The following is a 13,422-nucleotide window of genomic DNA, read 5'->3' as shown; positions in this document are numbered from 1 at the left end:
CTCCGAACCATGTCCTTTCTTCGTGAAGAGACGAGTATCCTAGTGCACATAAGTCAAAGTTGACACTCATTCGCCCATTTACATCTATTTTGATAAGATATATTATTTCACTTACTTACATTTGTGTATTGAAAAATGAAAAAAATATTTTATATTTACATAGAAAATAATGTTTTTTTCTTTCTTTGGTGAAGAATAGAGAGTAATGTCCTTCAACTATTGGAGAGGGGAGAGAAAAAAATTTTAATTACACCTTTGCCCTAACGTTCATGATCATGTACATACATTAATTAACTCGTACACAAATATAATTAAATCCCTTAACATAGTTAAATCCATGCATGGCAATATTGAATTTAGATGTTTCATATTACATGTGGTTCTTCTTCTTTAATTCAATTACTCTCGATCTCATTGGGTGATAGACATCTAAGATTTCATATTACAATTGAATTATCATGTGGCAACTCGTATGGTGGTGGCACTAAAGCAAAGTCAAATATGCAGCGAAGCATGTCAAAATATAAAAACCAACCCAAAGTGTAGAAAGAGATCGAGCCAAACCTGAACCGCCTGCCGGTCGGTCCACCCAAGCAAAGAAATGAGGTTTCTATCCTCTCAAAGTGCCTCAAATTTGCACCTAAAGATAAAAGTTAGTATAGGAAAGGACTGAACCGGTAGTAATCCGGTCTAACCGGTTGAACCACTCAAATTGTGGTCCAACTTATTTTTGAGGAAAATTGAACTATTGGGGACCATGAATTAATTAGATTCTTGCTCTTCACTGCTGTTCATGCCTCAATTTTTGGGCCATGAAATAAATATGATCACCATAATTGAGCAAGAATGATGGTTCCCTAGATCAAATCGGGTTGGTTTAAAGTTAGCTAAAACATAAAAATAATCTATTTGTAGAAATGCCAGTCCAATTTACAGAAGATGCAGCAAATAGTATAAGAGTCAATGTTTGCAATTGGAAAATTGAGATTAATGGGTTCCACTTTGTGTTGTTCATATCTCAGAATTTCTGTTTGATAATTTGAGGACCACAGTTGATGAGAGATTGTAATTAAGGTTATTGGGTATTTCTTGCTACTCCATTTTGATTTGTCATGGTTCGTTTGATATTATAATTTGATTTGTTATGTTATGTTTTTGTTTGATAGAGAAATATATATATATACTAGTAAAAATACACGTGCAATAGAGACTTTCAAGGTGTTTAATAGTTTGGGTTTAGGAGTTAATTGTTATGGAAACTAGGGTGGTATGTGTAATTCGAAACTTTGATAGTTTAAAATGAAATTATATCATATCTTGGAGGAGGTACATATAATTTCACAAAGAATATTATCAATGACTTATAAGCCAAGTTTCAAGTTTTCATTGCACCCATTCTCTTTGGATCTACATCCATCACTTCATGCATATGTTATGTCTAATTTCTTAAAAAACAATAACAATAACATAGAAAGGAAGAAGAAAAAGATTCATATCTCGCTGTTCTCCTTATAATAGAAGTTTTGTCTTTGTAGATGATTTCTCGTACATAGCTCCTGGATCTAATGATACTGATATTGCTAAAGATCATAAATAAAGAAAATTAATTTTTTTTTTTTTTTTTTTGAGAATTAAAAGAAGAAAAACTTACTTTGAAGAAAACCCAATTGACTAATACAAGATCAGGTAAATATTAATATCGAGCATAGTCAGTTCTAATGCATATCGGGTCTATCGGATACCATTTTTGAATATCATTGGCTTCAGAATCTTTTTTTCAATACTTGTTCGAGAACTACGATCTTTGGCTTTAGAACTGAATGGACCCAATTGACCAATGAATTTCCCTCCAATCTCATGCAAGAAATCTCTCTCTAAAGTTTCATTTCCTTTTAACCTTTCAATTATCATGTCCATTCAAATTCAACTTCATGTTATAAAGTCCTTCAATAATTCTTTAACTACAAAAAGGAGAAGCACCCAATGTGTTCTTTAATTTGTTCTTAAAACCATAATTACTACATTAATTCTCCTAATCCAATATCTTTAATCCATACTCACCGACTTCTAATCCAACACCTTTTATCTTTAATCCCCAATATTTGTACTTACATTGAATCTTAATTAAAACTCTCCCAAAAGGGAACACGCTCCCATTAGAGAAAAAGAGGTAAAGTACATCTCTTTTAGTGATTCATTCTGCTTTGCCTTGTCCCTCAAAAAGGACATTCCAAAGTCTACAAAGTATAATTTGGTTTTAACCTTTTTTTTCAATTTCTTGTATCACTGTATAAATTTAAAAATTAAAAAAAAAAATCATTTTTCCTGATTTTTATTTTTTAGAATTGATAATTTTATATTAGGACATGAGGATTTTTTTTATTTTTTTTTTTTTTTGTTTTTTGGGAGAAAAGAAAGCTTTTTATTGATGAAGGGAAAAAAGAAATAAAAAATTACAGTCTGTAGAACTTTTTACAGTTGATATCATCTTTAGCAAGAGGTGACAACATCGACGGGATATCATCTACAGAAAAGAATATTTCCTTGGAGGTTCCATGTATTATTCTCTCGAACATGATTGACAAAATTACAAATATTAAAATTCCTCTTATGCTCCCTAATCTCCATGACCAAGTAGATGACCCTCCAAGATGTAGAGAAATGTCCTTGTATTGATTGGATTGCCACTATTGAATCTGACTGAACTTCAATTCGGTCGAAGCTCATGTTTATTGCGGTCTCCAACCCACGTTTGATAGCAAATAGTTCTAGAGGGGTAATATTATCCTCAAGAATCCCACCTACCAGTGCAAGATGTTGATTATGAACTATGGATCCATATCCACCAATATTTTCTCTACAAGATCCATCACAATTGATAGCAATCCAGTTCAATACCGGCCTTGGCCATCTAAGACACACGGTCTTAGGTATGTGAAAGGTTACTGGAAGGTGCCACCAAGCAAAGAAGTTCATATCCCCCCTTCATGTCTATGACTATTATATATACTACAGGGAGGGAGAGTCAAATCAATGACTTGTTCACTAAGAAATGCTGATCATTACCAACTGAAAAACTCTTCAATAATTTTTCTTCTAATTTTTTGTTTTATAGCTCTCATAGAGATTTATGAAATGAGCCATGTTTTGAAATTTCTAGCTGTGCTCTTGCCCACAATATCCGGTAATTGACAGCTTAGTAGATTATTGCTATTTACATGATTTTATATTATTTTTAGAAATTTATCTACCAACTAACATTGAATTAAAAATGATACCTTTTATTGCTTAGGAAATCTCTTGAAGGTCAAGGAGGTAGGAGCATGATACATCATATTTTATAAGGCTTTTTTTTTTGGGGGTTGGTGTATGAATATATATAGATTAACTTCATTTATTTATTTTATTTTATTTTTATAAATATGTTGTATAGGTGAGGTGTTATGGGCCAAAGCCCATACTTGATTTGGTTAAGTATGGAAGAATGGACCTAATTCCAAAAAATGATTTTTTTGGAGTAAATGATCCAACAAATGATAGGTCACATTGAATGAGTGATAGAACATACAAGGTTAGAGTTAACCTTTATCTCTGGTTAATTAATGCAACTAATCAAATAAATTTATCTAAATTAAACTTATCTTGAAGTCTGTATAATTGTGATTACATGCATTTACAATTTTTCTTTTTTTGTTATAACTAGAAGATCTTAAGTTTATTAGTGTTCGAAGATGAAAATGACCGTGTAGCCGATTGGACAACTACTTTCTCAATTGTAAATACAATCAACTTTTCTATATTAAATCAATATTATGAGAGTACATGGACCATTTGAAGGTTTATTTTTTTTTTTTGGATAAAAGTTTTATTATTGTTTAGAGATACGTAGATGTTGTTGAGCGTTGACTTGGATTTTTTCTTAAAATAGACATTCGAAACTAATTTTTAGATAAAAATTAAAAGTATGATGCCAAAAGGTTCTACACAAATAGAATTAAATGGAAATAATCCAATTGAAACACCTAATAATAAATAAATAAAAAAGACTCAAAGGGCTTTCTATGAATGTTTTGGTCTTGTGATGATCTCCATTGGCCCCAAAAAAATTATGGTAAAATGAATTTTTATTGTTTCAATATTTTTTGGGTAGAAGAAATGATTTATTAATTAATAAATGGCCAAGTTATAAACTGTAATAATTTATGAAAGAAACGGCTGTTTCTGGAGTCCCTGATTGGTCAATAGTCAATCTTGACTACTCTGGTTTGTCACTTTTGCCCTTCTACTTTCACTCAAATTTCTGACTTCTTCCCAAGAAAAAGAAACAAAAAACAAAAGAACCTTGGTGGTAATTAAATCTGAGATTGAGGGTACTTCTGTAATCTAATGGAATAGCAATTCTCTTAATTATTCTCTGTAATGGACAAGAGCAAAGGAGAACGTAATAGGTAAGAGACATCTTAAAATTTCCAAATTAAATATGAAATCTCTCTCATCACATCATTACTGATCCAAAATCCAATCATATATTGAATCACACAAACAATCTGCAATGAAAACAAAACAAAATCAAAGTGTTTTCATTTCCATCTTGCAGATTTTTTCTAAGTTTTTCTCCATCACAATTCACACCACTAATTTTCATTCTTTTCCATCGTTTTCTCCTCCGTTCCAATTAATGCTCTTTTGGTCCTTTTCTTCTCTTTCTCTCTCCATGCCCTTTTTAACCCTAGACCTGACACTCCCCCAGACCTGCCTCTCCTACATAAGCTCCTCTCCATTACATCAGTCTCTTCAAAACAACTTCTTTAGTCCTTGCTTTGTCTCTGCACGCATATCTGTTTGTTGGGTTTTGGGTTTTGATGAAGAACTTTCTCATACCATTCATCTATAATCTTTGAGAAGATCTTCTGTTTTCTCTTCTCAAACTTTCTCTTCTGGGGGCAAGAAAGACCTCTAAGAATTGTGAATGGCACCCAGTTATGATTGTTCAACGTCTAATCTTCTCTGTGGAGAAGATAACAACAGTATCATGTGGTTTGCAGATGATGGGTGTGATGGGTTTAAGAGGTTTAATGCTGGGAATGCTTGGCTGATACAGAACCATCAGACCCAGAACCAAAATCAGAGCTTTCATGCTGGGGAGTTCTTCCCTTTACTAACTGAGGAGTGTTTAAGTTTGATGGTTGACAAGGAATGCCAGCATTTGCCCAGAGATGACTATTTGAAGAGATTACGTAGTGGGGAGTTGGATTTGGGGACTAGAAGAGAGGCCGTCGATTGGATTAGAAAGGTGGGTTAGAGGGTCTCTCTGAAATTATTTTTCTACCTTTTATCTTCACTGTCTGATCGAGTTTCAAAAGTGATTGCTTTGCATTTTCGCCAGTTAGATTTAGTCAGTAAGGTATCTTGGGATGTTGTGTATCAATGTTCCTTTCTGTTTCCGTGAATGGGATTGGGCTTTGATTTTTCTTTCATTTTGCCTCTTCTCATTCACCTCTGCTTCAGGTTTTGCTTTTGATATTTCAAGTGTTACCTACACTGGGTTTCCTCCCTTAAAAAATAATCCTGCTGGTCTTCATGCATTATATGAAATCGATCCGACCTTTTCATGTTTGCATTGTTGAGCTCGGTTTGGGATTTAGTTTCACTAATCACCTTTCACTGTTGGATGTAGATTACTGTAATTATATCATAATAGGATTTCTGGGGTTCCTGTTTTCCGATTTACTGTTTTTAGACCAAGTTTGGTTTTGTCCTTGTTATTGATTATTGATGTTATTATTTTGGTCTTGTACAGGTCCATGCCCATTACAGCTTTGGACCTCTGACTGCTTATCTATCAATTAATTACTTGGATCGGTTCCTCTCAGTGTATGAACTTCCTGTAAGTTCAGGAAATTGACCCAGAACCATCTTAGTATTTCATAGTATTATTAAATCCTTTTCTGGGTAAGAGAATATCATTTAGTGTCTACATCTAATCTGCCCATCCTTGATTTTGCTATTTGTTGTAGAAAGAGAAATCATGGGTGATGCAGTTGTTGGCTGTGGCTTGTTTATCTTTGGCAGCTAAAATGGAAGAGAGAACAGTGCCTCTGCCCCTAGATTTACAGGTTAAGAACCATAGCAACCTTACATTGTATTATTTGGAGATCCATTGTGCTTAACTGAGAAATTGCTGGAACTGTTATGTTTTGGAATTGACGCTTTTGATGACATGGTTTTTAACTTTTACTATCAGATTGGGGATTGCAAATTTGTTTTTGAAGCTAGAACAATCAAAAGAATGGAACTTCTTGTGTCAAGTACATTGAATTGGAGAATGCAAGCCGTGACACCTTTCTCATTCATTGACAATTTTCTTCATAAGATCAATGATGATGATCAACCGCCCCCAGAAACTTCTCTATCTCGAGCAGTTCAATTGATCTCAAGCACAATAAAAGGTTTCTTGTCTCCCCCACTTTCTGTTTTGTTAAAATTTCCACTAGAATATTGAAAGTAAATTTTTAGGGTGATCTGACCCACAGGTTTTGGTGGGAACTAAATGCAGGAATTGACTTCATAGATTTCAGACCATCAGAGGTTGCAGCAGCAGTGGCTATATCTGTATCATCTGAAAACAAAACAGTGGACATTGATAAGGCTGTATCTTGTTTCATACATGTTAAAAAGGTAAAGGAGATGGTGGAGCATATTGGTTACTTTTCATTACAGATTCAGAAAGAGAGTGTTCATTGCTTTTGCAAATTGCAAGTTCTTCTTTTCAACCTTTACTTCTATTTTTAAGCAATCAGAACAATGTAATTAAGTGGGTCTTTAATGTTTGATTTGCAGGAGAGAATTTTGAAGTGTCTTGAACTAATCCAAGATGTATCATTGATTAGTGGGTCCTTTAAGATTCCAAGTACTGCAGCTCCATCAGTTCCTCAGAGCCCAATTGGGGTGCTTGATGCTGCTACATGCTTGAGCTACAAAACAGATGAAACAGTTAGGTCATGTGCAAATGCTTCTCATACTTCCCCAGATGCTAAGAGGAGGAAACTGAACAGACCATCTGAAGTGGAGTCATGAAGTCAGGGGTGGTGGGGCTCTCATTTCTCACCCAAATCAATTTAGTTTTGATTTGGCTGAATGGGAGTTTTGGTGTGTGAAGTTACTCCTCAAACCAAATAAAGGATAAACAAGGACAGAACATCACAGAAGGGAAGGGAATGGAAGGCTGTTTTTAATCTACACAAGCTGAGTTGAGGGGAGTGCGATAGAATATTTATCCGAATTCTCATGCCTATGGCATGAAGAAAACAATCACCAGCTATTATGAAGAAAATTCCCAAAAGTTGAATCAAGGAAGGGGTGTTTACAATTAGAAGAAAAAGAGAGGTTCAGCTTCTTGTAATTTCCATCTCTGGAAGAAAAAAAAGTAAAGGAGAACAGTGGAAAGGAAGGAGAGGATTGGATTGCAAGGAGCAAACTTTTAGAGGGGAAATTTGTTTTTTATTGGTTGTGTTTTATTTATGTGAAAACTTGGAAATCCAAAAAAAAAATCCTGTGAAAATGAAAGGATAGCTGCAGAAACTATAGATATAGAAGAAAAAGATAGAGGTATTGTTATTTATTTTATTTGGGTAGGAATATATATAAAAATGTTTACTTATAATTCAATGCATGCCACCCATTCACTGTTGCATTCCCAAGGTCTCTCCTTTCTTTATCCCACCAGAGAGAGAGTGTGTGAACAGAGCAGCAAACCCCAGATTCTATAAGAGAGAGAGAGAGACTCAGTCAAACAGAGTGACAGAGCAAGTGGCAACTGGCAATTACAAGAGAGAAACAGAGAAGAAATGCTTGATAAAAGACTAGAGAAAGGCATAGGTAGGATCTTACAGATTTGGTGGGGGAATGAGAAATGGGGACTTAACACTGGATGGGAAGGGACCCCATCTTTGGAGAGTTCTTCCTTTCTTTTTATCTCCTCATATAAAAAGCGAAGGAGGGTGGGGTACCTTAAAATTTTGAGGAATAATTCTGTATTTGTCTCTTCTCTTGCACTCTTGCTTTTAGACTTACTGGGAGATTTGGAGTTTCTTTCTCTTTGACCAAAAAAAAGAGTTTCTTTCTCCATTAAATCAATTCCATGCCACGCGGGCTTGCCAATGCACAGAGCCTCGTTTGCATGAATTGGGTCTGTTCAACATTTAAACTACTTTGGTGAGTTATCAAACTCGATCATCATCAGAGAAGAAAGACTAGTAGCAGCAGCTAATAAAGCATCAACTGTTCTAGGAAACTTGGAATTTCATCTTTAAATGAACATCTAACACTTCCAACTCTTGGGAAATTCGGGCTTTTAATCAAGCCAATAGGAGAGGCCAACAATTTCTCCAATATTATGTTCAACTCGTCCAATTAAGTGCACTTTAAAGTCACTTTTCTCCCAATTGAAAGTCATATAGCTAAGTCACTTTCCTCTGGATCAACCAACCCAAGGACCTTACAAGTACTGTTATCTCAAAAATACCATTAGATCTATCTGATTTTTGTTGCACTTCGTGCATAACTCTAAAACATTGAAGCATTTGAGAAAACTGTCTCGAAGAACATCTCTTTGAATTAAGAAGAAGATCGTACTATGATGACATTCCCTCCATTACATGTTTAGGAGAGGAGTCCAATTGTGAACGCTGATAAACATGGACCGTTCAAATTTTTTTAAGAATTCTTTTTTCCTTTCTAATTTTTTAAAATTTCTCTTGTAATTCTCTTTTTATGGGTGAAATATCAGCATATGTCTCCCTCGCCCACAAAATTTTTGAAATTTCTCCCAATGCCTTCTCAAAATTTTGAAATTTTCCTTCTCACCCACTTTCCATGTGTGAAATATCAGTACTTGGCCCCTCCCGATGTTAAATCTTAGTTCCGTCCTGAGTAGAAACCCTGTTCAAACTGATCACACAGCTCTAACAATGTTATGCTCCACCTCCTTTTAGGAATAATTTTAGGTAGAAATACAACAATAAGATCATTTCATGTTAAGCAAAGAGAGAAAAGAATGCTCCAATATCCTATAACAGAGGTCACAATGATAAAACCCTACCTTTCTCCATTCCCATGCACGGAAAAGACCATCTTACCCCTCTCACTAGACAAGATTGCTAGCTTACCTTGATTCATGGGTATGCCCATCCTCTTCCAGCAATAAAAAGTGACCCTATTGTTGCTTTTGGCAATAAATTTGATATTGAAAGAGAAGAGACTATTGAATGCATTATATGGTATTGGTTCCATTGATTGTCTTCAACCCAACTCCAATTATTTTCTTCTCTTTGGTTTATCAAACTATAAATATGGCCTGAAAGACTAGTCTCTATGCCACTCTGGTCAATATGCTATGCCAAGACTAAAGCTTGAATAGGAAACTTATAGGTACTGTGACATTAAACCATCTTAATAGTGCACCTACCTCCCTTTATTTCTTTTAATATAACATATAACTCCGTATGATCTTAAATATCTTAGCTCGACGGTCTTGATCTTGATTTTAACCTTGACATTGATGGGTCGAGTTAGGTCGAATGCTTAACAAATAATCCTAACCTTAGACCCAAAGTAAGCAAACAATCCGCAATTTCATATTGTTAGCCTATGTTTACCAAAATATCCTCGTAGGACTGGATAGTACCATGTCAACACTCAATCCTGATCCGACCCTAATCCCGATTCAAAGCTAGAAGGTTTTAACCCTGACCTGCCTTTAGGCCGAAATTTTGAGTTTAAATCTTATTTGGACTCAAACTAGATAGAGTAAGTTCAAACCATCAAGATCAATATATAACCATATGTTAAATTTCATGTTTTTTTTTTCTTTTTTCGTGAAATGTTAAATTTCATGTTCAATTAATATGTGTCTATGCATAATTGTACTCTTAGATCTTTTGAAGTTCAATTTTTTTGTGGACGTTGAGAAATTTCAACTCAACTTTTTTTATTTGCCACATGGGAAACAATAGAGGACAACTTATCCGAATGGCATATGGTGGAAGGTCTTAAATATCAAATTAAAATAAAAAAATAAACGTCAAGGTGAGTTAATGATAATAATACAATTTTTTATTTTTATAATGATGATAATAATACACATTGAATCATATCCATTTGAAAAATAATATGGGGTCACAAATGCAGATGAACTTTTATTAGGTTTTAATGGGAAAAGAATGATACACATTACATATAATCTACTTATTAGTTATTATAATAAAAATTGAAATTTTTTGTTCTAATAAAAAGTACTGAAAGAAGGGGTGCAAGAAAATCAGGCAATGAATCTTCAATGGGGTACAACACCAGAACATCTAATTGGTGAAGACTTCCACCAATTTTTTGACATTTTTATGTTCAAAGCATTGGCTAGAAGGTGAGCATTTCGATCATTAGTTCAAAGAACATAAAAGAAATCAAGAAACAATATCATCTAAATAATAGCGATCCTTTATCCAAAATAGACAACGAGTCTATCTAGAAAATGCAAAAACTAAAAATAAACAGTCAAAAATGCATAAATCAGCAGCAACCAATAATCCATCACAGATTGCTTCAGCTAATCCTACAAGGAATTGATGGCCAACCAATACCCTTTTCTGTAGCAACTTTGGATACATGAAAGTAATATAGATGGCTACCCAAAATAAAATGCATATAGATATTTGGTAACAACAAGAAATTGTATATACCATTATTTTATTTTATTTTTATAAATTATATATATATATATATATATATACTAGTATTCTATCAATAACCTCTATATCCTATTGGGATTTCATCTACTTATGATAAGAGCTTTTAAAATTCTTATACAAGAACAAGACCTCTTCTTTGTCGTTAAGCAAAAAAAAAAATAGGAAAAAAGTATCTACCTGCCTTAAACAAGTTCATAAGTTACTATAATTGACAGTTAGATTAAATTAAAAAAAAAAACACCATCAAACATAACAGCTAAGCATGGTCAAAGTACATTTTTTTAACTTATCAAACCGTCCATCAAGTGAGATGAACAGATTAACAGAAGAGACAGACAGTAACCTTGAAACTGTAAAATAGCCATGCATGCCTATACCAAACAAACGAATCACAAAAGCAGAATCGTCAGTTTTGGACTCAAAAGTTTTAACAGAATTGTCAGTTTTTAGCACCAAAGTTAATATTATTTACTCTAGCTCTCTCTGTCTTTTAAGCAAATTATGTGATACTGCAAAAACTGATTAAGATGGTAGAAAGCTTTTCTCCAATGGTGTCTCAGAATAAAGTCTCTGGCTTACCAAAAACTGGTTAAAGATCAAAATAAGGAAAGAGAAGACTTGGAGAGATGAATGCTTAGAGAATGGAAACCCCATCTCATATTCTTATTGTTCTGAGTTATCGTAGTCAGTGAAATGAGAAATTGGTTTTTCTGTATGCAAAGATGTCTCTGTGACTACACAAGACCCAATAAGGGTACATTTTTTTAAGTATGGAGAGAGAGGAACGAGGAGATGGGTTAAAGGTTGATGGGTCAGGGAGAGTCACTGAGGAGCTCAGAGCTGATTATTTTGTCAATTTCTTTGAATGGGTAAGTGGCTATGTGTGCAGTTACATGCTGTGTAGCATTAGATGTTAATCGAATAAAACTTTCCCATTTCATCCCAGACACCATTTGGCATCCACACACACTTTCACAGAAAGAGAGATAAAGAACATTACATTTGATATGGGAGACAGAGAGAGTAAGAGATCTACACGCACAACCATGGCATAATTAAGAGCAGTTTCAGAATGGTGGTTTCACATTTCACTAATTTACCACATTCTTCTGAGGAATGAAGAGGAAAAAAGAGTGCTACTTTTCTTGGCAAAGTTAATAAATTCTGGGATTTTTGTCAAGTTCATTTAAGACCCAGAAGAGTAGTTAATGCAATTGAAGCTTAAACAATCAAAGATGTACAGAAATTGCCAGTCTCAGAAGATTCCTTCACCGCCTTCCACCACTTTGCTTAGATTCCCAGTTCAACCACCCCTTCACTCCCACTTGTTTGTTAAAAATGAAGGTGAAATCAGATAATCTATCAGGGTATACGTGTCAGAGGCATTGGCATTGGCATTGTAAGGATAACTATAAATTTGACCTAGTCAAAGAAAGATCTGATAAAACATGTGGTGAAACCCTAGTTTAATTTAAAGCTTCACCCATCTCAAGTACTACGGTATAGAACATTAATTTAAGATTCCAGACTGATGAGTATGGAGAGCATTTAAGGCAATTGACAAATGAACTTTCTAAAGTAGAATCATATGAAAGCTTAAAGATGGGTAGAAAATAACTTATTATCTGGTGCAGTAGTGAACCTAAAGGTAGGGCTCAAGCATTTAAGGCTGTGAGCTCACCTATTTGATTCTTTGACAGGGCCAGGGGCTACTGAGAGCTTGCTCTCTTCTTTCCCTCCCAGCCAAGATCTCTTCCTTTAGGACCATTATAATATTTTGATAATAAGGATCATTACTAATATTAATTCATTAGGAAGGGGGAGTCCGGATCACCTCCCTGTCGGAGTGCTCTTCTGATGCTTTTAACCAAACAATATGTGTGGAACTTAGACCGACTAAAATCCTATCTTTAAACAATTTTATCATATTCATATATGGGCCCCACATAATGTGTAGACAACGATCCAAACATGCTAGGAAGGGGGAATCCGCTGCGGTACATAATAATGCATTTTTTTATATCAAATAAAAGGCTGAGATTAGAAGCTTAATTTTAAATTTAAGAAGTCTAAAATAGTCTTCTAATTTCTTTTCTTTTTTTTTTTAACCACTTATTTGGTATACACGTGCACTACTGTGGATAGCACTGTAGACCTATAAACGAATTAGATTCAGCTCGCATACATCAATATCCGAATCCGATTAGCAAATCTGCCATTTGAATGCAGTAGAAATTTAGAAAAGACATCCAAATTCGAATCCAGAACTTTATCGAATATCCGATAATAATCCGATCCGATAAACTATCCGATTATTGATTGTTGATTGTCTTTTTCTTTCTTTTATTTCCAATTTACAATTTCCGGTTACCGATTACCAGTTTCCTAATCCGATTATCATCCCTTTTTAGAGAAAAGTGCCTAACACATTACTCTTTCGATTTTGATTACCTGGTTACTGATTACCTGTTTCCAAATCCGATTATCATCCATTGTCAAGAAAAATGTTGAATACTTTACTCTATCCGCATATTATCCGATCTGATAAGCAATTATCCGAATCCGAATCCGGTTGCTTAGCGGACGGATAAGGATATTTTTCGGTAAGAAAATTCCAGATACGGACACCTTTCAACGAATACGAATGCGAATTTGAAGGCAGATTTTGACTATCCAT

At 34.4% G+C, this 13,422-nt stretch overlaps 1 protein-coding gene across 1 annotated transcript; it reads left to right on the top strand.

The window, feature by feature from the left end:
* The first annotated feature begins 4,770 nt into the window (after positions 1-4,770).
* Positions 4,771-7,810, top strand: CYCD2;1 (Cyclin D2;1). The gene is made up of 6 exons (XM_089155780.1): positions 4,771-5,293; positions 5,801-5,887; positions 6,018-6,116; positions 6,245-6,449; positions 6,557-6,678; positions 6,841-7,810. Exons 1-6 carry the CDS (start codon positions 4,970-4,972, stop codon positions 7,075-7,077), a joined length of 1,074 nt encoding a protein of 357 aa, XP_089011906.1. The 5' UTR covers positions 4,771-4,969; the 3' UTR covers positions 7,078-7,810.
* Positions 7,811-13,422: the final 5,612 nt, after the last annotated feature.

This window comes from Hakea prostrata, chromosome 5, assembly GCF_041222555.1.
Source record: "Hakea prostrata isolate BN-2017 chromosome 5, UWA_Hpros_2, whole genome shotgun sequence".
NCBI classification, from domain to species: Eukaryota; Viridiplantae; Streptophyta; class Magnoliopsida; order Proteales; family Proteaceae; genus Hakea; species Hakea prostrata.
The sequence above is the reverse complement of the archived record's forward strand: the minus strand, read 5'-3'. Positions and strand labels throughout refer to the sequence as shown.